Source organism: Myodes glareolus, chromosome 19 (assembly GCF_982192425.1).
Source record: "Myodes glareolus chromosome 19, mMyoGla1.1, whole genome shotgun sequence".
Taxonomy (NCBI): Eukaryota; Metazoa; Chordata; class Mammalia; order Rodentia; family Cricetidae; genus Myodes; species Myodes glareolus.
In genome coordinates, this window is record NC_142044.1 from 9232993 (window position 1) to 9256940 (window position 23948).

Below are 23948 nucleotides of genomic sequence, written 5' to 3' on the forward strand. Positions count from 1 at the left end.
AGAATACTGTCTGCTCTTCCAGAGGACTCAGGTTCCATTCCCAGTACCACATGGTGGCTCACAACCATCTGTAACTACAGCCCCAGGGGATCTGATACCCTCTTCTGACTTCTACAGGCACCAGGCATAAACATGATACATAGACATGCATGCCATGCAGATAAAGCACCTATACACATAAGATAAAATAAATTATAAAGTGCCATTTTTCTATTGTTAAATAATTTCTCATGTACTTACTCAAAGAATTTACTAGTCTTCTTTGCCATTTAACCATATTTTTTTTTTTAAAAAAAAGTACAGTCAAATTTCTGGAGTTTCTGGGTTTCCTTTGCTTTTCACATGTATGTTAATATGAGTAGCTAATAATCTGTTTTATTGGAGTCAAACATACTACTTCTGCTGTGGTTTAAGTGGGAATATTTTTATTAAATTACTTCACCTAAAAGCAAGGGCTGAGTTTGTACTTAGTGGTAGAGTACTTGTGACAGCCTCATTTTCATCTCCAAGATAACATACAAGAAAGAATTAGGTAGTTTATAATTTGATATGACTTTGTCTTTTCATATTTTATATTTTATGAACCTTAGTTGTTTTTAAGACTGGATAAAGGGAAATCCACTTTATTTCTTTCAGAGTATTCAGTAAGGGACAGCAAGTAGACCCAAGTGTTAGACATGTTGAACAAGGTGACTGGATTCAGGTTTCTCAAATGTATTATTGGTTATGAAATACAATCAGATAAGCTCCTCCTCTGTTTCCTAAATACTTACTGAGCACTTCTCTTGAGCCACCAAAATGTTTGTGACATAGCAATAAAGGCCAATTCTGTTCTTTACTCTTAGGAAGGAAGCAGTAGGTTGGGTATTGAGGGGAAAGACACAAAGCCATTCAGAATTTAAAACTAATATCTACTAGAAGACTTCACGTTAGTATTAAACAGTTGAGTTACTGTGTTGAAGGCATCTCTATTTCTTTTTTTAAAGCAAATTCTTGGCATAACCTCAAAGATGAAAGTCCTGCATTGTTTGACACTGACCATCTGACCCTTTTGTCTTGCGCTTCTGTGTTTAATGAAGAAATGGATCTGTACATCCACTTTTAAAGACCCTCCTCATTCACACACATTCATTATTCCATCAGAAGCACTGCGTGTTTGCTCTTGGCACCAGACAGAGGGTGCCTTAGATAGAGGCCTGCCTTGTCTTTGTTTCTCAGGGGGTTTCATTATATGACAAGCATCTTTTCGACCTTGGAATTGATTTATTAAGTTTTGTTTCTTTTGTGACTTTCTACATGAGTTTTGACCCTCAGAGGCTGTAAAGAATGAATGCGGCTTAAGTGAAATAAAGGCAGTGAGTTGGAAAAAGACATTAAATCCTATGTGAAGGCAGTACAAGATTTCCCAGAAGTACAAGCCTTTCTCAGGGAAGGGACGAGCAGGATGACTAGAGTTAAGTTCTCAGAGCTCTGCGAAGGGTGTAGAGAGGAATAATTTCTCCTTACACACTTTTTAAAATTTGTACAATATTTTTGAAAGGTTTTGGTTAATCAAATTAAAAATTATAGATACTAAAAAAAATGACACGAGGGAAAAAACTAAGTCAGTCCTGTGCCTGAGCTCAAGTTCTTCCCTTGGGCAGACTGTTGATTTGCTATGGTTTGCTTTCAAGGGATTTTTTTAATTCATAGACAAGCTGCATATTTATGTATCTCTCTCTCTCTCACTCTCTGTGTGTGTGTGTGTCTGTGTTGTTATTTATCAAGTATTTTAAGTTTTAATTTGGAACTAGATAGAATTGCCTCTGTGACTGTGGGGATACTTTGAGGTCACACTTTCTTTGTGACTGCAGAACCAGGATTCCTTTGTTAAATAACTCTTCCTTCTTTTCTGGGCCCTGAAATCTAGAGTTCAGGGAGTTCCAGATTGTGTTTTATTGGGGTGTGTGTGGTGTGGGGGGGATACAGTAATCATTGAATCCATTTCTAGAGGTTATTTGTCTGTATGCAATCTTTTAAAAGATGTGTTTTGTTTCATATCTTCTGCTAAACTTGCTAATTTAGTCCAATTGTGTTTAAGTTATTAGAAGGCATGCAGCTAATTTGATGAAGATTTGCTCATGATCCTTTAAAATTTAAAACAATTTATATGAGTGTGTGTATATGTGTTTATTTTCGACAGGATCTCTATGTTAAATTGTCCTACTTAGGGCTGCCATTGCTATGGTGAAATACCATGACCAACTCTGGGAGGAATTTGTGGAGGAAAGAGTTTGTTTGGTTTATATTTTCACATAACTATTTTTGAAGGAAATCAGGACAGAACTCAGATAAGGTCGGAACATGGAGGCAGGAACAGATGCAGAGATCATGAAGCAGTGCTGCTTACTGGCTTGTTCCTCATGGCTCCTTCAGCCTTTCTTATAGAACCCAGGACCACCAGCCCCGAAGTGACTCCACCCACAGTAGGTTGAGACCTTCCCATCAATCACTAGGAACTGCCCTTAAAGAATATAGCCAGATTTTATGGAGGCATTTTCTCAGTTGAGGCTCCCGCCTCTCTGATGACTCCCGTTTTTGTCAGGTTGGTGCAGAACTAGCCAGCACAGTAATATTGGCTGACCTGACACTCACTTTTTGGTTCAGGGTGATGTTGACTGAGTTTCTGATGGGGGCCATTTGTTGACTGAAGTTTTTTGTTCTGACTGGTTCCCACAATCGTTAAGTCCCAAAGAAATCACACAGAGGTCTACATTAACTATAAATGTAGTATAAATTAGCTCAGGCTTCTTATTAACTCTTATAACTTATATTAGCCCATTATTTTTATCTGTGTTTGCCACATGGCTCAGTACCTTTTTCAGTGAGGCAGTAGTCACATCTTGTTTCTTCAGTGTCTGGACAGGAATGTTGAGGAATGGGCTTTTCTCTTCCCAGAATTCTCCTGTTCTCATTGCCCTGCCTCTACTTCCTGTCTGGTTGTCCCGGCTATACTTTCTGCCTGGCTACTGGCCAATCAGCGTTTATTTAAAACATAATTGACAGACTACAGAATTGTCCCGCGCCAGGGTTTCAATGTTTCTTTGTCAGCCACCCATATTTGGGGAATATAGATAGGCATTTAAAACTTACAGCTTCTATGTGATTTTAGCTGGAAAAACCTTACAGGAACATTTCTGTTCAAATCTGTTCACCCCCAAATCTGGTTCTCCTGTGTCCTCTCCCTTCTATTATTTAAATAAAAAATGAGAATATCCTATGTGTCCTATCGAGGATGCAGAAATATGTATATTATATTTGGTAAATAGATTTAGCCTAGAAGAGTCAGTTCCCTGAAACCAGTATTACCCCTTATTTATTTGGTTTCTGTTGAGGAAAACAATGAGCTATAGGAAGTGTTGTTGTCCCATGTTCTCAGTTCTGAGCAGCAGAGTAAGTTGTTTGTGGTCTGTTGCTTTTTTAGTATTTTGCACTGCTGCAAACAGTTTCTTCATAACTAGATTGTATTTTACAATGTGTCCAATTCTAAACTCAGAATATTGATTGGGGTTAAGGGATAAATTATTGAATTTAGTACAGGCTAAAATTCTAGTCTTTTTAAGGTTCATTTTTAATTTTTAAGTATTAAAACTAAAAATCACTGTAGCTGAGGGAATAAGTGGTTGTGAGCCACCTGATGTGGATGCTGAGAACTGAAATCAAGTCCTCTTGAAGAGCAGCAAATACACTTAACAACTGAGCAATCTTTTTAGCCCCTACAATTCTAATTTCTGTGGGGACAACAAAGAAGATATTACTTACTTAATGTTTTCTGGCTTTGTTAATTCTGATGTCAATTAGGCATGTATATTTAAAATAGCTTATGTTATATTTTCTACTCTACCACCACCTTAGAGGAAAGCTATAACTTTGAGGTATGGTAAGTGAATGCAGGTGATAGGAGGATAATAGAGTTGAAAAGACTAAGGGTGTTGAAATGTCATGTTTCTTGAATATTTACTGTGAGTCCTTGTGGAGCTGAGTATTTACATGTCATCTGATAATTATCACTAATCCTATAATTTTGTCAGGTAGTACCATATTTATAAGGGGACCAGGTCATAGAGGAATTAGGAGACCTAGCCAACATCGTGCACTAACAGACTCTAAAATGGCAGTTCGGGTCTAGAGACAGCCGTTGATCATGATCATATAAGCCGCGAAGGTGAATAGAGTTGGGATTCCATTTTGTCCCTCCTGCAAAAATTTCATTCTGCAAATGTCATTTAACTAGACTGTGTTGCTACTATAGAGTGTCCATAAAGGCAGATGTGTGCTTTTAGCCCTTCCCATTTCCTGAGCACAGTTCCTAGTGAATTTCACACTGGAAAATCACGATAGAAAAATCAAGCTCCTTTCTTTACGTCCGTTCCGTGTGCTCTGAGTAGCATTCAAAAGCCAAGAGAAACCTTTTTTTGAACCTTACTCTGGTTGCTTGGTAATCATTCAAACCCACAGTCTCTGTGGCTCTCTAGAGATGTATTGTTTGACTCCGGGAGAGAATTTGTGAATTGCGATTGGACAGCTGAGTGGTAAGTGTCCAGAGAACAAGAATCTGCAGGAAAGCAGACTGAAAGTGTGCAGAAGCCTTATGCTTTGCTGTGTAAGTCGAGAATGACTCTTGTTTATATAAAATGAAGAGATTTAATTATCACTGCCTATTTTTCAGGTTCTTTTCAGTTGTAAAATATGTGAGGCAGCTGCTTTCTGTCTTCCTTGTGTGTCTGCATGCTTTCTTCGTGTCCAGCACTGTTCAGTGTGAATGAGGACACTGGCATGTGCTGCAGTTCCCCTCTTAGCCCTGGGAAACTCTGCTGTTATTACAAAGCAAGACTATTTTATATATGATACTCTGTATATTCTCTACTTAAAATGTGAAGAAATGGCAAGCTCTTAAGACTTGAGTAGCTTTGCCTTTATGACTCTTCAGCAAAAAAGAGTATGTTTTAAAGTTTCCTGTTTTATAATAGAAATTTTAATCCAGATATTGAAATTATTTACAAGATATAGAACACATTTTAAGACTTAAATTGACGTCTGCCAAGATTTATCCAAATAAAATGTTTAGAAAAATTCAGAAAATCATTACATATTACTGCATAAGAAAAGGTACGAGCAACAAATAAAAAATGATATTGGTTGAACATTATAGACTAAAATGTGGTCTGGTAGAGTGCTAATCTACTGTCTACCTCAAATCCTCGTTCTGGTGGTCTGCCTGGCTGTGCTTTGCTTGCCCATTGATGTGCACAGCTGAGTGCTCTCGGGGACCTCTGCAGCTATTCATCCTTGTTCTCTACTTTCCATTTGCAGTAGTGTCTCGTGCCCTTTACCATGTTTGGTCTTTGTGGAATCTTAGTGCCTTCTTTTGAACTCATGCATTCCTCTGGTCTCACTCTGAATTTTCTATCTATACTCAGCAGCCTTAAAGACTCCTCAAGACAATAAATGTAATACCAACCTTGTTTCTCACTTCGCAGGAATCAGCTCTTTATTACCTGATATCCTTCTATACATAAAAAATACTTCCTTGATATGTTTAGTCCAGTTCTTTGGCTCTTCTTAGGTAGGAAAGTTAATCTGTGTCTTCTACTCCATTTTGACCAGAAATGAAGAATGAAGCACCTACTTCATACTTACCCCTGGGATGGTTTGGAGGGATGAAAAAGTGTGTGTGTGTGTGTGTGTGTGTGTGTGTGTGTGTGTGTTATAATCCCAACAAATAAATAGTTTTTAAATGTTAAAAATAATTCTCCTTGGATCATTTTAGAGTACAGCTTTACAAATTATTCTGTACATGTTGAAAGGTCGTGATGTTCTCAACAGTAGAGAATTAGAGAAATGGTTTTGTAGTCAAATAACTGAGAACAAGTCACGGCATCATTGGATGTGTTCAGAACACCTTTCCTGAGACTCATGCCACGTCATTGTGTTTATGCCTGTTCATATAACACCTTTTACTATCATTCTAAGTGTATTATTTGTATTTCTTGTTTGTTCTTTGACTATCTAACTTGTAGCTTTTGACTCCAGTATCTTCAACAAGTTTTCATGGTACTTGTGTAGCAGTATTTTCTCTTCTTTGATACCTGTATGGATTGGGTCAAGGCATAAATGAGCAAAGCAAATCCGTGCCCATCCTTAAAGATCTTACAGCTTAGAACATAAATGTTATTCATTGACAAAGGCTTAAGGAAAGTAGCAGTTAGCAGTATGGGTAAAGTGCTCATACACTGTTAGTTGCTTTATGTTGGCACTTGAAAGGACATGAAGGGAGCAAGATTTAAAGCAGGTAAGAAAGTTGGTAAGTCACAGTTGAGAATCAATCAACTTGTCAATTTAATTTCAAAACCTATACTCTTTTGTTCTTATATTACATATGGAAAAAATAGTTTTGTGAAAAAATAGGCTTAATTTTATTTCAAATTTAATAATGCTTCAAATAATGCTGGATGTTCTTATTTAAAGTTATTTTATTTCCTTGAACAACTCAGTTTCTTATCTAGACTTAGTAGTGTAGTCCTATAATATCAGGTCTTAGGAAACTGAAGAAGGAGGATGGATTCAGGGCCAACCTCGGCTACATAATAATGACACTCTTGTCTCAAAATAAGAAAAAAAAAACAGAGACAGAGAGGGAGAAGAGATGAGAGACAGAATGAGCTAGATTATGCCGCCTTTTCAGTACTTAAGGTTCCTACTTTAAGCGTAACATTTTTCTAATGGACCTAAAATTTGATTTTCCTTCAAATCTTTAACTTTAACTTGTGAATTCTTGATATTTCCTAAATTTTAAACTTATTTTGATGCTTCTGTTTTACCTAAAAAAGCAAATCTCCCCAAACTCCAAGGAAAAAAACAAGATGAAAGAGTATGCTTACTGTGGGGTTGTGTGCTGGTCCTTTTAGCCTGAGCTGAATAATCAAAGATATATTTTCTTAAATATGTAGGTACTAAAATATTGTTAGCATCATTATATTTTTCTTAGGCTTGATAGTGAGTCTCTTGATTTTTCTCTCTTTTTCAGAGCCCATCCCACTATGTGTAACTTCTAGTAGTTTAAAGAGGCTTCATCCATTTTCCCTTTTTTGTCTGTATCATGGGGAAAATGTATTCCATAGAGCAAGAAATCATGTTCATAATAAATAAGGTCTACTTGTTCCTAGTCATATTTTATTTTCTTTGTCCTGTATTTGAACTTAGCAGAGTTAGAGGTGATCTACATGCAATCCTTTGCAGGATTTACTGTGGTCTTGAACTTGTGGTCGTTCTCTTTCTCCTGCCTTTGCTTGTGTGTTTCTGCCAGGGTTCAGTGTCCCATACACTATGGCTGTGTACCTGTTGTATTTCAGTGTAGGCATCTACATCTGGAGTCCTCAGCTTCTCTTCCTCACTCTTCCCACTGTGCCACAGTGTATTGGGATCTCCTCTCTTTTGCTGTGACATCCTGGATATCTCTGCCATTGTTCTTAACTGCATTAACTTTGCACTAAATGCATCTTTCTCATGAGATAACTCCTTTAAGAAATTATTTATTTCCTTGTTATAGTTATCATTTCATTGTCTGGCACAGTACCTGGCAAACATCAGTTATCTCATAGTTAATTGAAGAATGCATAAATTAGTAACATTAATTTCTTTATCATTTTTATAACTTTAAAATGTAAGTTTTAACATAATTTTTTATCAAGGTCTATTCTATTCTTTTTAAAGATTTATAAGTAATTTGCTTTTCTTTTAAAATTTTGAAAAAAATTGTCAGAAGCCAGATTTGTTTAATGTCATTCAAGTGTCAATTGTGTGATACTCCCCTCCGCCCCCCAATCTCCACTGCCTCTTAAGATGGTGACCCTACGAATGAGACGGAGTGAAGAACATTGGGTGGGTAGAGATTAAGATTCCCTGCTGGCTTGTAATTACAAGACTCTGGATGGTTATTTATTTGGATGAAATGATGCATACATTTTTGCATGCATCAAAAGTAAAGCATGTGTGATTGTTGGAGGAATGTCTGAATTCCCCAGTGGGGTGTCATGGGGATGTTTATAAACTCTCACCCAGCAGTTCTTCCACAATGGAATCTCATTGGCATTGAGATAATAATTTGCACAGTCAAATTACTTTCTTTACAAAACCAAGGGACTCATGAGGACCTAATCCTTTATTAATGTTAACCCATAGGCTGCAAGAAAGCGTAAGATTGCCATTCGCAAAGCCCAGGGTAAGAATGTGGAGGCCATTCGAGAGCTGAATGAGTATCTGGAACAGTGAGTGTTTTACAAGGGGATTGTGTTTTGTTATTCTGATAAATCTTTTTTTAATTAAAATGGAATTTGCATTTGATTTTCTAGTTTGTTCATTTATAGAACATTTACACATACTCTTTTCCCTTATTTTCTCCTATCAGATTTGTAGGAGACCAAGAAGCCTGGCATGAACTCGCAGAACTTTATATCAATGAACATGAGTAAGTTGTTAAAAACACATAGAACTTTAAGAATGAAACTGTAAAGTTCAGTAGAATCATTTCTAGAAGATTGGAAAAAAAGTCAACCACCTGTCATTGTAGATGAGGAGGAACTAATTAAGTGAGCAAATAAGTAAAAAATAATAAATAAAAATTGCTAGTTATGTCAATAGCTTTTAACTGGGTCATTTGGCTTTACTAAATTGTTTTTGACCAGAAAATAAGCTTTTCTTTTAAATACAAATGGGATCCTTTGGAATCTGAAAGGCTTTTTGCTAAGCTATTTCTTTTGGGAAATCAAAATTGTGAATTTTAGAGTTCAAATTGTTCTCATATACAAAGAGTATTATGCTCCCTGCTGTTTAAAAATTCAGTCAATTGTATGCATTTATTAACCTCAGTCCTAAGAGAGTCAACTCTTCCCAAGCAGAAGCGTCTGGTTGCCTGGGTTAAAAAGTAAGTGTGATCAAGAATGTTGAATGTTGTAGGAACTTGGTTATTGGGTATTTAATGTTTTTGTTAGCTTTATTATTGCCGTAGTGACAAGAGGAAACCCTAGTGAGCAAGGATTAGTGCAGAGTCCTAGTGGAGGTTTACAAACATCGTAGCATTAGCACCAACCTCCAAATAGAGTGTGAGGCTTACTTCTTTTTTCATTTAGGCCTAAATCTGAATGATATCACATTGCCTTCCTTTTGAAAGAATAGAATTAGATTCCCACGCACACTTTCTTATGTGTGTGAATAGTTAACTTTTCTCTCAGTACTACACGCAGATGGCACCAGAGATAAAACAGAAGGAGATGTGTGTGTTGCCTTTGCCCAGGTCTTTACAAACGACTGTGGAATCATACTCATGATTTTAGTGAAAGTGGCATTGAGAATAAAAGCCATAGCTGTCATGTAGAATGCATATTACATCCAGGAGCCGTTCTTCCCTTGTGTTGTGCCAGAATCTCTTCCCAGGGTAAAGGATCTGTTTACAGAATTGTGTTCAGAGTAAATGTGTATAAATAAGCCTGTGTATGCTCAGGATGGGGTGACATACAATATTTCAGTAGAAAACTAGATGTTCAATGTGCATTACAAATGCTAACATTAGATTTTATTTTTATAAAGGTGGGCAATCATTTACAATTTCTTTGTACTTTTTGCAGATCCCTAACTAAAAGCATTTTTAAAGTTTCAAATTATCAAGGAAATCTTATTTTTTTCAAGGCAAAAAAATATCAAATGCAGAAAACCTAGAAACTCCAATAAAACAAAGTCACGCTCAAATTTACTTAAAATTCCACCCAGCTAACTGCAGTGTCCCTGCCTTCCCGTGTTGTGTGCTGCATGCAAACCACTTCAATCTTGTGAGCACATTTCATCTTAACCTTAATTTGAATTTTTGGTGACATCTTAGCTAAAAAAGCATTTTTAGATATTGAATGTCAGACAGAGAGTGCTTTCTCCTTACTTTTTAGATAAGTAGCTATTAGATGAGTCATCCATGGTTTTGTTATAGATTTGTATCTAGTCCTTTATTCGTCTACTTATTTAGTGGATACCTTTTCAAGAATGAATGCTAAATTTTAGGTATAAAGATAAGAAGAGCTGAAAGTTGCAGAAGTTGGATAGGAATCTGTGTGTAAGATCCTCCAGAAATAGATGATTTTGGGGAGTTTCCAGGGTGAATTTAGTTCCATATTCCCTTTGTGTTTGACCACTGTACTGGCTGACAATTTCGTTACTATTGCCAACACAAGTTTTCATAGTGGTGTGTGGAGCTGTATCCAGGCAAGTCAGGCAGTAGTTATAGCGTGGATCTCTTCAGTGGTTCAGCCTTGGATTATAGTTGACCTCCCTGTACCTCTCTCTCTCTGCAGAGAATCAGAGTATTAATTTCCTACTTTTTTGGGTGTTTTTGTAAGATAAAATGGGTTAATACACTTAAATATTTTGAGTATTACAAGGCATACAATGAACACATAATGAAATTACTTATTACTGTTTATGTAAGTGTGGATTTAGAGTATATATTTCAGAAAATATGCAAAGTGTTACTATGCACATATTGATGAATAGTAAAATTAACTTTAGTTATCTTTGTTCTGTTGAGTAGGGTCACTACCTCACTGGGAATAAACCTTGCAACAGCTAAGCATTCTTAAGGGTTTTCTGTAAATAGTGAGGATGGTTACATAGCTTTAAGCATATAAAATTAAGGTGAATTACAATCACATGGTCTAAAAGCTATTTTTACCCAAATCCTCCTGGCAGCTCTCTCCGCGTGTTTTCAGCACCACTTGATTTAATAGTAGTGGAGGGAATATCTGATGTAACTTCATCTATTACTGATAGCTTTAGAAAAACCTAATTTTATTTTGATTTGATATTTGAATATAAAAATGAAAAGTCTTTGTTGTAGAATATATTGAAGGTTGTAAAGCAATTAGACAGTATTTTGTTAAATGCTGTATTTCCTTCTGCTGCTTTAGCTATTTAAACATTAATGGTAAATTTATAGAAGCTATGCTATGTAGAACTCCAAGGGTAGGGCCTGTGCAGTTGATGTGTAGGTGCTACAGTAATGATGCAACTCTTAGAGAAGTAATAGCCATTGGTTCATAGCTTACTTTGGGATTTAAACATAGATTTATTATTCACTTCAATAAAAGTCTACATATTAGATTTTGAATTAATAAATGCTTTAAATCTTCTTAAATAGCTTTAGAAATAAGTTTATAATGTCACTAAGATTTTAAAATTATTTTAAAGTATGCTTAAGAAAGTTTGTGACTTAAAATCTCCATATCCCATTAATATTTTGCAGTTATGCCAAGGCAGCCTTCTGCTTAGAGGAGCTAATGATGAGCAACCCGCACAACCACCTGTACTGCCAACAGTATGCGGAAGTGAGTGAGCGCAGCTTTCCTCCTGGCAGCCAGCCTGGCAGCACTTTATAACGGCTAAGGAGTTGTGAGGGGATGCAAGTCAAAAAATTTAAATATTGAGTTGAAATACTAACTTTTCAGTTAGAAGTTCTAGATAAACTGAAATTCTTTGTAGTTTCGTACAGTATTTATGTTGATCTTCCTAATTATGAATCAGTTAAATCACAGTTGTCAATATTTAATTGCTTCTGAGACATTTATAAAGATGATGGCTTTTAAATACATATTCTAGGCAATTCATGAAATATAGGAAATATGTATTTAATTTGTACAGTATTAGAAATCATAGTTTAATTGACTACTGTAATGTTATAAAGACCTCATCTGAAAGGATATGAAAGGACTATTGCTTCCATTATTAAAGTGCAGATGTAAAATAGAGATTCCTATTTGGAGTCTGGATTTATAATACCAGTAATAGAAACGACAGTGTTGTGCCTCAGCAAGACCATTGAAGTGAAAATTGTGCTATACCTTTTTAGTGTGGCAGTATTTTTTATAATAGCTACTCTGATCCTATGTTCATAGCAGAGAATAGTTCGGCAAGGGCAAGTGTGTGTTTTAAATTTTAGATTAACTACCTTACAGTGAATTTTTAGCATGCTGCATTTGTTTATGGAATATCTGTTCTCATTACTTAATGCCTATCTATGATGGAGCATGCTACATTTCAAAATAGTAAAATAAACAGGTTTCAGCAATCTGTAACTTTTAACAGGTCAAATATACCCAAGGTGGACTTGAAAACCTTGAGCTTTCAAGAAAGTATTTTGCACAGGCACTGAAACTCAACAACCGAAACATGAGAGCTCTGTTTGGGCTTTACATGGTGAGTTGGTGTGCGTGTTCAGCGTTACTCAAAAGAGTCTGGCGTCTACGCCTCCCAGTCTTTCCCTGCTTGCTTTCTGTGTTTTATTGATGAGCATAGTTGATGATGAACAGGAGGTTGCAGAGCAGCTTTCACTGTGATGATTTGTTCTTCTTTCCTCTTTGACATTTCATCTGGTGCCTTATCAGAATCGAACAGTGTCAGATACTAAAGCATAATATATATTGTTCATTTGTTTGATATTCTTGGGTGTGTACCCAGTGTTACTGTACTTCTTTCCCAATTATAAATATAAAAAATATTTTAGCCTATGCCAATAAAAAGTATTAGAAGAAAACTCTCTAGTATATCAAATTTAAATATTTTAAAGATGTAGAAAAACAGTTTGAAAATTATTTGTGAAATTACATAGTTATCAGTTAGCATGGCCCATGAAGACCTTAAAAATATTTAACAAGAACTGTAAGAAGCAGGATATTTTACGGAGCTTTAGGATTGTTAAGACGAGTACCTGTTTGCAGTCAGAAAGGCCAGGGAAACTGACAGGTCCCCTTGTTCTTTGACATTGTAATTTACCTTTTGTTTTTCCTTCGTTTTGAAAGTTTATAATTTCAGAATTTCAAACACAAATATATTTTCATAAAATTCACCTTCTACTCCTTCAATATCCTCCCCCTCATTTTTCCTTCTCAGATTCATGTGCTTTTTAAAATATCTACTGAATCCATTCGAGTTGTCAATATTATGCTAGTCTCTTTTTATTGACTCTTGATGAATGTCATTTTTGTTGAAGTCAGTGAAAGATAACTGGTTGAAAATATAGTAATAAGAAACAAATGACATAATTTTCAGGAACAAAATGTAATTAAAGTTTGCCTCAAAGAATTTGAAGAAAATTTTCTTTGATTCTACCAGAAATAATTACAGTGGGTTGGAGATGCACCGTTGTTGGCAGTATCTAAGAAATAATGGCCATCTTTAAAGCTGCATAACTTTTACTAAGAATTCCTTGTTTGTACAGGACATTGCTGAGTGCTGGTTTCATTTTAAATCAGTAGTCACATCAACTATTTAAGTACATACTCTAATTGCTACCTGAAATTCATAAATTGTGCAACTGAGATACACACACCTTACAGTTCCTATTTTAAGGTGGGATTCCAGCCCCGGCATTTGGTTTTTATTCAACCACTGCATTGCCTGGATTTCATATAAAAAATTTGCCACAAGATTACAGATAACCCACTGACTTCAGAGGAGCGAGTACAAAGACTGTGAAGGAGACCAACTATAAAAGAAAACTTAGCCTTTCCTGAGTCTCATAGGCAGATCCTTGTAAGAATAAGGTATATTTAGGAATACGACCAAAGTTCAACCTTCCTCTTCCCAGAAGTATAAAGATATATTTTAAATCCACCTTGATATTTTGAAGGTTTTATAGGTTATTTTGTAGATATTAGAGTAAGAATCTCTCATTAAACTACATAGTTTTTAAAGGCAGGTTGTTCTGTGGAGTACGACTGCACTGGAATGACAAGGCGCTTAGGGATGAGTGTCCTCTTTAGATCAGAGACCTCTAACTTGTTTTTCCCAAGCTAGATTATTTCTATTGGCCTTAATATATTTTCACCTTTTAATATAGGAAGTTGTGCTAAATTGTTTTTGAAGTTCTTTCTGTTAATATTTGATAATCTGATATTGGAGATTTAATATTTTTAAGTAGCAAGAAATAACAATATCCTAAGTAAAATGCTTTGGTTTATAAAGTTCATTTCCACAGTGTTAGAGATTTTACACTTAAGAGCTGATATAGATATATAGTTAAATAATATTAGAAATACTTTAAAATGTTCTTTGTCTTGTTATTTTGGCTTATGCTCCATCTTAAATTATATTTTAATTTTTGAGCATTCTTTTTATTCAACATTGTTTTTGTTTTAAAATTGTTTTGCTGCAGTATTTAAAACGTGTTACCCACTCTCCGCAGCTATGACTCCTGCATGTTTTTATTGTCATAGCTAGAAAAGAATTTTGTTTTTGATGTTTCTTTTGTGTTTTTAGTCTGCAAGTCATATTGCTTCTAATCCAAAAGCAAGTGCAAAAATGAAAAAGGACAACATCAAATATGCCAGTTGGGCTGCTAATCAAATAAACAGGGCTTATCAGGTCAGTATTGACAATTTTGGTGTGTAGGTTGCTTGATGTCTTTCTTTGTCACGTTGGTCTCTGTAAACTACAAAGGCAAACGTCTGTTACTGGAACTTGTTTTTACTGCCTTGGACCTGTATCACATATTCCCTTTCTGACCTTTCCCCCATAAAGCAATCTCTTAGTTTAATGATATATTTAAGCTTTAATTTGTAAATCTCATTTGTTAAATATAAAGAAATTATAAAGCCCAGAAGTTAAACCAGAGGATGCAGTTTAGAAGCATATTGGATGTGAGAATGCATTTGCTTTGGTAGTATCTCAGGAAATAATGAGAGGCAAAAGAAAGGCTTCATGGTGAACTAGCCGGACCTCCTGTTAAAGCTTGCGTTGTCCGTGTGCACTTCAGAGCGCATATCCAATTTCTCTAGTTGTTAGTTTTCTGCAGCTCATTTCTAGGGAATTTTCCCTTTTTTTCAGGAAACTTTTTTCTTGGGAAATTTGTCCATGAGAAAACTACCTGCTTGCTTTTTGTTTTGTTTTTTTTTAAACCCTATTTGTATTTGCAGGACAGTTTGGCAGTTTATAGTCTTTTTGGCTTACACTTACTTATGTGTTTTAACTGTATTTTCCCAATGGCTTATGGATAGAATGTTGTCCAGAAACCTAATGCCATTCCAACTTTCTCTTATAAATGATTTAGATTTTTGCTTGGTTGCCCAAAGGAATTTTTTCTTTATTTTTAAATTCAGAGGTCTATGATATATTTCATTGATTGTTTTGGTGTCAGTATTTCTAAGTGCACAGACCCCTTGTTTACAGGAGTCAGTCCTGTTACTTGAGAAAGGACACTTTTAGAGTTACGATTTCTATCCTCTTTGCTCCAATGTACTCCTTCGAGACTCCAATTATAAATACATTGCTTCTCCTCTTCCTGCCCTTTACTTGGTTTCTTTCTCCTTTTTTTGTCATTCTGTTGTTTTAACATATCATGTTCTCTTTCTTGTTTCCACTTTGGAATAGGTCCTGGGCTGTTAGGACGTGTCTGTGGGATGGAGTTGGGGTTGTGATGGTGTAGCTTTCCTCACTTGTCTTTTCTGTCTTCCCTCTTTGTTACCACTCTGGGTGTCTGCTCTTTGTCACAGATAGGCCTGGTTTGGATGTGCTGGCTGCAGTCCTCTTGGACTCCACAGAATTCTGTAGGGCTGGGGTTCTCAGGTGTTGCCCTGTGGTGTGTGTTGTTGGTTTTCTTTTGCAGTTCGTCTCACCTTAGTTTCTTTCTATTGTTTCTTCCTCTAGTTTCACGTTTCTGTCCTATTCAGTTTGCTTTTAGATTTTAGTATTTTCTTTGAGTTTTGAAGTGTTTATGCTTTGGGAAGCAGAGGTGTTGGCTGCATGTTTGAAGTCCTACATTGTTGAATTTGTTTAATCATATTTACATGAGCTTTCTGAGGTGCCTATGATTTGGAGGTTTGAAGACGCTTTCCAACTTTTTTGGGCTATCTGTAGATTCATCAACTCAAGTTTTACTCTTTGGGAGACTAATGTTGGTATTTTTTTCATTTTTGATTTATTAAGGTCTTAGATTCTCTTCTCTTCATTGCTCCAACATAGAGCTGGTTCTCTGTTGCAGATCCTGCTGCCATTGGCCACAGGATCTCATTGGAATGTTTAGAAAATTGCTTGTGAATGATGTTTTTGGAATGTGTTATTTGAGGGCTGATTTTTCTCTTGTCTTCATTTGTTTTAATGTTGTTTTAGCAATCCTTAGCTAGAGAAGTTTGGGACTATTAAAAAAGTTCTTTGCTCCCTAATTATACTGTTTAAAATAACCTTTATTTATATATAATATATCATAGAAAATATTATTCTGTTAGCATATTATGACTCAGAATGCTTATAAATAGCTAGTCTTTTTTTTTTTAAATGTAGTTGGCATAGCCCAGATCTCTTCTATATGTGTGTATGTGTTTTAAAGATAGGAACAATATAACAACACAAGGTGATGGTGTGTACAATATATGATTATTTCGATTTATTAGAAATGGCTACCCAGGAATTGACTTTTTGATATGACATGAATACATTTTTTTTGTGTGTGTGTAGTTTTTTGAGACCGAGTTTCTCATTGTATAGGCTTGACTGTCCTGTAACTAGCTCTGTAGACCATACTGGCCTTGAAATCATAGCGATCTATCTGCCTCTACCTCTTAACTGCAGGGATTAAAGTCATGTGCCACCATCACACAGCACATCATCCTCAGTACTTTGGAGGCTGAGTCAGGAGGATGATGTGCTGTGTGATGGTGGCACATGACTTTAATCCCTGCAGTTAAGAGGTAGAGTGAGAAATTGAGCCAGATATAGGGATGTATACTCTTACTGGGTGACACACAAGGACAGTGTTTCACTGATATTACAGTGGATACATCACTGACTCTACATTTGAGAATGAGGTTTTTATTGTTTGGTTGTTTCTATGTTCTTTCTGGTAAGTTTTGTTGTTACTGTTTTAAGATCCACAAGCCAGGCATGAATGTTTGCTCACATGAGTATAACTGGGGTAAACACAGAATCTGTGAATGAGCTGAGAAGTAGAACTTCCAGACCCACATTCTTGTAACTAGATAAAGCTTTAAGAGCCATTTGAGTAAAACATAAAATATATATTTGTTACTGCAGTGTTTTTCTACGTATTTATAAATTTGAAAAAAAATGGGGTTTTAGCAGCAGTTTTTCTTTGCCTCTTAATAAAACAAAACATGGCCACTGCTTGCTCTTTAACTAAGTAATTGGTGTAGCGTGTTGAGGAGAACAGACATTGGTTTAGTGCACTGAAAGTTTCCTGTAAATCTGCTGACAGTTTTGCAGATCAACACCTTCTGCATATACTGTTAAATTTGTCTGTCTCAGATCCATATGTTATTATGACTGTCCAAGTGTATCTATTACTGCCCTTTTGGAAAATGGAAAATTAAATCATGATTTGAGGAAAAAATGAGATCCTGGCTTAATCAGTTCAATTGCCATATAATTCTGGAATAGACTAGATAGTTATGTCTCAGGAAGAACTTGGAATGAAAGATTTATATTTGCAACTTTTTAAATGTGTTTAGACATACGTTTGAGGTAGCTTGGTTTATCCTAGGTTGTAGCGGTTGTCAGTAGTGGTGACACTATCTTACATCTGTATTTTATTAGCTAACTTTGAAGGACCATGCTTTTACTTTTGAAAGTATATTTATATATAAATTTAACAATCCTATATTTAAAAATAGATGTTCAGGTGTCCCCAAATTTTTATTTTCACTTTGCTCTTAAGATAAAATTAGAATAATTATAGAATAATAAATTAGAATAATTGTTTTATACCCTTTCCCCAACCCGTCAAGTCTTTTTATCAAAATCAGTCCATAAATGTTGTGATTAGAGCCATTCCTGTTTTTACTGAATGAGCAATAAAAGAAAAGCCTTTCTGTGCTTGCCAAATCCCACAAAAATAAATTTATCAACTGGATGATAGGCAAGAGGCATACCTTCCCTATAATCTTTAATTGCTAAGAGAAATTATTTTCACGAAGTTTTAAATATGATGTTGCCATAATTCATAACCATAACTGCTATTTTTCCCAGTTCCCTTCCTTAAGCTGTGATCTATATTATGGAAGGCAGGGTGCCTGTGTTTACGGTACCATCGCTAAGATGCTCTCTAATTGTCTTTTCTGCCAAGTAGACCCTGAGCTGCAGCACCTAATGCTGGAGGCGTGACTGTGCACGTAGACAGGTCAGAGGAGGTGACCAGTAACAAAGCCTGTGCTCCTGTTACCTGCGTGCTCATCCCATCTTTCTAGATAGGTCATGAATAGTTTGCCAAATTCAGTAATTACGAAAGAAATAAACACATAGTAAATCAAGTATTACTTACTGTCATAAGGTAGTTGCTGGAAAATATGTTAGAATTACTAGATGTTGTTAATACCACATTTTAATCAATACTTTGACCATGGGAAAGTAAGGACTACAGGTAGAATAGACTCCCCTTCACTCACAGAAACAATCATTTGTCTGGTAAATCTGTTGTGTTTAATCAGGCTAATGTAAACGGTGGTGACTGTTAGCACAGTTAGAAAACTCATTTTGAAATCAGCATGGGGTATTCAGCAGTGATTCTCCAGTGATTTAAGTCCATGAGTTTTTGAATTTAAAGTGTTGTGAATTTACTTTTGTATACACAAACCTAGAACTTGATATATTGTTTTTGGTTTTCACTGTAAATTCTAGTCTGAATAAACAAGAAACATATCATCCAGTTAACTAACAAATCTGAGACATTAAAAATGTGACCTAGTCTAAATAATGCTAAAGTGTATGCACTTTTCCTTTGAGATGCCTAGTTAAAGTCCTTTCGTTTGTTCACTTGCTTGACATTCCAAACATCTATTTGTATGATAGGCAAAGCTATCTAGCAACTCCTGTTCTCTATATGTATGGCTTAAACTGTATATATGGCTATATATAGCTTAAACTTCCTTTAAGTTATGCAATGATTCATAAATACTTTAGAATCTGGATCTAGGGTAGTTTTCAAATCCAATCTAAGCTTTTATAGGTTATCATATTAATTAAAATCAGCTTAAACTGCTCAAGTACGTGTAGTGAAATATTTAATGCAAATGTCTGTAAAACTCTCTGAGTTCGTTGTATTGGAAAGCACATGTGATTGCACACAAATGATGCAATCATATTTTTATTAGCAATAAAATATAACGATGAGTGTGATGTTTGAACTTTGCAGTGATATTGAGACTAATTGAATTCTTTTTTCTTTCTAATTAGTTTGCAGGTCGAAGTAAGAAGGAAACCAAATACTCTCTTAAGGCAGTTGAAGACATGTTGGAAACATTGCAGATCACTCAGTCTTAAGGTTTCAGAGACTCTTTGACATTAGATTTCAAAACTATGCAGCTGAACTTCTTGGCCCGTGACTTATTTACTAAATGCCAAGTGCTGTTTGCATTCATTTTCTTTGAAGAGGTCAGTTATAAAGAATGTGTTCAAATAAACCTCAACTTGTCTTGTATTGATAAGCAGGGAGTTGGAGGGAGTCCATGGAAGAGAGATTCAAGACCTATTGATTGTATATCTGTCTTGTTGCCCCCATTTACCTTATAAATAAACCATGATTTATTAAACTTATGCATGAAAATTCAGGTTTCTTTTTTATATTGTAATTAGTATGCTATTATAGGGCTCATTTGTCAGCTAAGTTCTCATTGGCGTTGAGAAATTTACAAAATTTATAGCTTTCAGAAACAAGTTACTTGAATGTTTTATAGTGACAGACTGGATTTTGTGCCTGTGTGAATGTTTATTATTTCAGTTTGTTCTAATAATAAGCCTTGCTTAAATTATGCCATTCTCTAAAGTTGGCGATATCTCTGTGAAATTTTTTTGATATCTACATTTTTGTCCATAAAATGTTTTGAAGGTAATATGGGCTAAACATTGAGAATTAGCCTTTTTACACATTGTGTTTATTAAAACTTTTAGTTGTGAAATATAGAAAATATGTTTAGGATCATAGAAATATCAGTGAAAGATATTGTTATCACTGGGTCTACTTAGTTTTGGGGGTGAAGGGAAAAATCTAAACTGTCTTTAGGAATAAAATTATTAGAGTTCTCATATACAGTCACCTCCTTCCTACAGTTTCTTGTCGTTTTCTCTGTGTGGTCCATAGCCGTTATTCTGCCTTCAGCAGCGTTTGCATATAGGTTAGAGAAGACTGAGCACTAAGTACCCAGCAGCTGTCTATTCAGGGCTCTGCATTCACCATCTGTCATGAGGGCTTGTGTGGAAAATCAACAACTGTCTTCATTATCAGCCAGTTTGAACTCGTAATAATTCTTTGTACCAGTAAATTATTTTTAATGTTTTATCTAACCTTCAGTGTTACTGGTATTTTCACTTTATTCTCTCCTGGGTCATGAATGGAAACTTGGTATCTTCTGTGAACTAACTCTGCCCATGTGAGGACAATTTTCCACTGCTGATCTGTGAGCATGAAGATCTATTTTTTGTGTACACAAACCTACTAACTGCATTTCCAGCATTATGAAATGTTTATGTTTGCCATAAAGAACCTAGTGCCTGCACATTGTCCTGTTACCTTTTCTCCCTCTGCTGTCCTCCCCACCAGTCACTGGAGAAGAATTTACTTCTGCACTTGTATTTGTGTGGTAAGTAATTTAGTTTTTCCTCTAGCTGCTAACCTTGGTTTCCTTTTATTTTTTAAAGTCATTTTTAAAGTAATTTCCTGCCAAGAACTTTGAAGTACATTGTTAATAGTAGTAATTTATAAGTTTCTGCTTAGGTGTACTGACGATCTCTGTTCTTTATTTTCAGTGAGTTACTTTGTTCAGGTAGTGACAGAACTTCCTTTCTTCGGGATTAGAGGAGAATCCAGAGGAGGTGTCATAACTCATAGGAAGCAGAGCTGGTTTGCTCCTTATGGTCAGCAGTCAGGTAAGACAGCTTTTGCTGGATGGAAAGCATTTGCTGTCTTGTCTGGCTCTCTTAGATGTGGCTATTGAGCACTGGACATGATCTGGACTCTTAATGCAACTGAGAAGCTCAGGTTTTGTGGCTTACACAGATGTAGGCACAGATGATGTGTGTGAGATCTGACAAGGTTAGGCCAGTGAAATAAACAGAAGCTTGCTGAAAAGGCCGTGCTTTCGACGGAAATGGTGAAGTTGGTGAAGTGATGCTTTTTGCCTCCTTTTCTGCTCTTGAATGTCAGAGAAATGCCTCGAGTTCCCATGCTGTTTAGAACCGCGGAATGGCAAATGAGAGAATGACAGTTCTGGTTCAGAGAGGGAGCACAAGTTAGACAGCAATGGCGGCACTGACACACGCCTGACACGGGCCGCAGCCACTGCTGTGCTTACTTTTGCGTGAGAAACATCCACTCGGCTGTTTGAGACTCCAGCTGTGGGTGCTCCTGACTGGCATACCGACTGCTTTCAGAAACTTAGGTTTGACTCATCAGAAATGCTGTTTCTTATAGACTGTCTTAAAGCAAGAAGACGTTTCCGTGTAACAGAAGAGCTCATTCTGTCTCATTGCTCGTCAGCTCCTTGCATTCTCATCCAGCAGATATGATCTTTCCTTAAGGGCATATCTTCTGAGCTTTAATCATAAGAACATCAATTTCTGGGCACAGAAGATAGAAACAAACAGAAATGTAAGGTCAGTACTGCTGTGTGCTGAAAGCGTATTATTAAACTGTCGATTAGTAACTATGTCAAGGGTGGATTTGGTCTATTAACAGCAGTCCATTTATTCTCAAATTAGTTTCTTTTCCTAAAATTAGGATTTTAGGAGTGATTTAGAAATTTAAACTTAATTTCAAGAAAGAAATTTGGGGACTGGAGAGTTGGCTCTGTATTAATTGCTGTCATCACTCTTGTAGGGAACTTAGGTTCAGTTTCCAGTACCACGTGTAGCTCACAATCCTCTCTAACCACTGCCATGGCTTCTGGCAGCTCCTTCAGGCTCCCATGAGCACCAGGAACACGCATACATGCATACATACATACCTGCAAAAATACCCATACGTATAAAATAAAAATAAATATTAAAAATTTGATGCTCAGAGAAATTAATGTAGTTTGTGGTAGAATGGAGTGTCATAAATTTTCAGATCACAGTTGTTTGTGATGCCTTGTGTATGTGTCTGCCTGGTAATGCATTTTTCTGTTTGTGGCGGGGGGGGGCGGTGGTCAATGGATCAATGGAATTCAGATTTTTTTAACTTGTAAAACAATTTTTTAGTTGATAGTAAAGTCAGATTCCGATTCAAATTGAGTTTAAACTAAATTATGAATAAACTATTATTTATTCGTAGTCAATGAGAACTATTTCCGGATAGAAGTACTTTCATGCTCTTCCCCTTTGAGCCTCTGATGCTCTCTGTTTTCTTGCTCACCCCTAACAGTCAACTTCTTATTATAGACAAAATCGTCTTCCCCCAAATTCATATTCATTCCGTATTCATTGTTTTGCCCACTTGTAATTAGCATTCTTTAGTAATATTTCATTTCAAGATACTTGAAGACTTACCAGAAATTGTGAAAAATAGGGCAGAGATTCTCCCTACGGAACCACAGTGAATTGACAACAAGAAATGGATATTGTAGCAGAACTGTTAATTTAGGTGCAGCCCTAACATTTTACAAATCCAATGTTTTTTTCCTCTCTGTAAAAATTTACATATAGGCACTTGGTACCATTTCTGCAGTTAGAATCCAGACGTTCATATAAGCTCCTGTAATCTGCAGTAGTTGCACTCCTGCGCACCGCCAATGTTCAGTGTCTCTGACACATTAGATAGAGACCAGTGCTTTATAAGTACACACACAGAATATTAGCAAAATTACACCAGAGTTGTAAGCCTGATTCAGTATTGGAAAACCCAATATATTTTGTACAAAAACAATTCAACCAATATAAAGCATTTGACAAGCTTCAGTTCCCATTTATAGTTTAAAATAAAACCTCAGAAACAAAAGGAAACTTTCCCAACTCTGTGAATAGAATCTACAGCAACTTAATGATGAAAACTAAATATATTCTCTGTAAGACTTGGAGTAAAGACCGCTCACTTTTACAAGTTTTCTTCAGCGAGGAGCTGTACATTTAAACACTGTAATGACATAGTGCTGTACTGAGGCCTCATGAGTGTTCCCGACTGCCCCGACTCCCAAAATAATCACACAGAAACTATATTATTTGCAATCCTGTTTGATCAATAGCTTAAACATATTGTTAGCTAGCTCTTAAAACTAGCATTAACCCATTTCCATTATTTTATATTTTATCATAAGGCTTATGACCTACTGGGAAGGTTCCGGCGCATCTGTCTCCAGTGGCAGTTCCATGGCTTCTCCATCACTCCACCTCCTTTTTTCCAGCATTCAGTTTAGTTTTCCTTGCCTAGTTCTACTCTACCCTATCACAGGCCTAAGACATTTCTTTATTCCTAAGACAGTTTCTTTATTAACTAGTAGTATTCACAGCATACAGAGGGGAACCCCGCATCAGCACAGGAAAAGGAAATGCAAGACTATACACTGAAAAGGAAGGAAGAAAACTGCATGTATTTCCAAGTAGTAAGTTTGTCCGTAACAAAATCCCAAACAATCACCAAGAATTTACTGGACTCACACGTGAATTTAGTAAGATTGCAGATCAAAGGTTGATGCCCCAAATAAAACCTTTTCTTTAGTTAAACAAAAGATTTATTTGCTAAAAATGACTAGTACTAATAAAATATCAGTGGAAACCTATTTTTGTGGATTGGAGGCCTCAACATCCTAACAGTAGTTTTCCCAGGTGGTTCTGTAGATTTAATGTGATTTCTGTTGAGATTGTATATGTGTTGCAGGGTGACAAGGTGATTCTAAAGTGTATGAAGCAGCCACCAAAGAGGAACAGAAGTACTTGAGAACCGTGAAACTGAAGGA

The 23948-nt window shown here is 36.0% G+C and overlaps 1 protein-coding gene across 2 annotated transcripts in view; it reads left to right on the top strand.

Annotated features, from left to right (window-relative positions):
* Positions 1 to 19617, top strand: part of Emc2 (ER membrane protein complex subunit 2) — a 36840-nt gene extending 17223 nt beyond the window's left edge. Inside the window, exons 6-11 of one of the 2 annotated variants that reach the window (XM_048457193.3) lie at positions 8221 to 8306; positions 8447 to 8506; positions 11324 to 11405; positions 12163 to 12273; positions 14335 to 14439; positions 19258 to 19617. In XM_048457193.3, the coding sequence (XP_048313150.1) occupies positions 8221 to 8306; positions 8447 to 8506; positions 11324 to 11405; positions 12163 to 12273; positions 14335 to 14439; positions 19258 to 19344 (531 nt within the window). In that variant the 3' untranslated portion in view covers positions 19345 to 19617. The remainder of the gene's footprint in view (positions 1 to 8220; positions 8307 to 8446; positions 8507 to 11323; positions 11406 to 12162; positions 12274 to 14334; positions 14440 to 19257) is intronic. The other variant, XM_085679002.2, reaches the window with a different exon arrangement.
* Positions 19618 to 23948: the final 4331 nt, after the last annotated feature.